This window comes from Myotis davidii, unplaced genomic scaffold (assembly GCF_000327345.1).
Source record: "Myotis davidii unplaced genomic scaffold, ASM32734v1 scaffold609, whole genome shotgun sequence".
NCBI lineage: Eukaryota > Metazoa > Chordata > Mammalia > Chiroptera > Vespertilionidae > Myotis > Myotis davidii.
The window spans coordinates 2,311,043-2,312,417 of record NW_006300164.1 but is presented as its reverse complement, the minus strand read 5'-3'; the positions used below and the strand labels follow the sequence as shown (position 1 = coordinate 2,312,417).

Here is a 1,375-nt window from a genome sequence, read left to right as displayed (position 1 = left end):
CCACGTGGGCTCCGCACGCCGCCCCGAGCGGCTCACTGGGGGCTTCTCCCCTTTTTCGCACATGGCGCCGCTTTCATTCATTTATTTATTTAAATATGTCTTTATTGATTTCAGAGAGAGAGAGAGAGAGAGACATCGATGAGGAGGGAGACTCTTTGATCGGCTGCCTCCTGCACGCCCCCTATTGGGGATTGAGCCCGTATATAACCCGGGCATGTGACCTTGACCAGAATCCAACCTGGGACCCTTCAGTCTGCAGGCCGGCGCTCTATCCACTGAGCTACCCCGGCTAGGGCATGACGCCTCTTTTATATTTAAGCATGTTCTGGATATGCAGGTTCGTGTGTGCACACGCATGTATGTATGCACATGCGCACACATGTACATATGCACACACATGTGAACACGGGCACATGCGCACACACTGTCAGTGGGGTCCGTCCGTCACACTCGGTGACACTGAGAGATGGCTGCTGCGGCTCAGCCAGTGCTGCTCGGCCCACTGCCCCCAAGACACCGGTCCCGGTGTCAGCCTTTGCGGGGGAGCCGGCCAGGCCTTACCACGGCTCCCGCAGAGCCCCCTGACTCCACGAGGGGCTGCGTGGGGGTGGGGGCTCCCGTCTCAGAACTAGAGAAAGCCCACGGGGACGTGGGACAGGCATGCGCGACCCCCTCAGTGGCTAACCTGGCTCTGCTTGGCTTCCAGGGTGACCCTGGCCCCTCGGGCCCACCCGGACCGCCGGGAGAAGACGGAGACAGGGTACGTACCCGCGGGCCTCGCTGCCCCCGCCGGCCCCTCTCGGAGCCTGGCAGGAGGAGTGCGTGTGGCACGCTGGTCGGTGGCAGGGACACTGCGTGTGGAGAGTGGGCGAGGCAGACGGGACTGTGGAGGGAAGGTGTGGGGGGCCGCGTGAGGCAGGCCCTGCGTCCTGTCTGGGCTGGACGTGCTGACGCGTCCCCGGGCGAAGCCTTAGTGTCCAGGTCTTGGTCCCTTTCCCTAATCCCTGGCCCCTGCTCCCCTCAGGGTGACGACGGAGAAGTTGGGCCCCGAGGGCTGCCTGGGGAACCGGTAAGTGGCTGACCGGGCGGGATTCTGTGTCCTCACGAGGGCCAGGGCGGGGTGGGCCAGGGCGGGGGGGTGGGGGCAGGTGCAGGAGGGACTCCTTCGGGGCTGAATCAGGGACCGTCTTCGAGCAGTGACAGCGAGGGGCTCAGCAGGGACCCAGAAACAGATCTGGGGCTGGAAGACCTGGGGGGGGCGGGCAGAGGCGGAGCCCTGGCCGAGTCCGAATCACCTTCGCTCTCTCCTCTTGCAGGGGCCGCGCGGTCTGCTGGGACCGAAGGGTCCTCCGGGCCCCCCGGGACCTCCCGTAAG

At 64.8% G+C, this 1,375-nt stretch overlaps 1 protein-coding gene across 1 annotated transcript in view; it reads left to right on the top strand.

Annotated features, from left to right (window-relative positions):
* Positions 1–436: 436 nt before the first annotated feature.
* The window catches only part of LOC102765278 (collagen alpha-1(III) chain-like), a 7,030-nt gene continuing 6,091 nt past the window's right edge, over positions 437–1,375 (top strand). Inside the window, exons 1-3 of the mRNA XM_015572367.1 lie at positions 437–760; positions 1,025–1,069; positions 1,317–1,370. Of these exons, the coding sequence (XP_015427853.1) occupies positions 467–760; positions 1,025–1,069; positions 1,317–1,370 (393 nt within the window). The 5' untranslated portion in view covers positions 437–466. The remainder of the gene's footprint in view (positions 761–1,024; positions 1,070–1,316; positions 1,371–1,375) is intronic.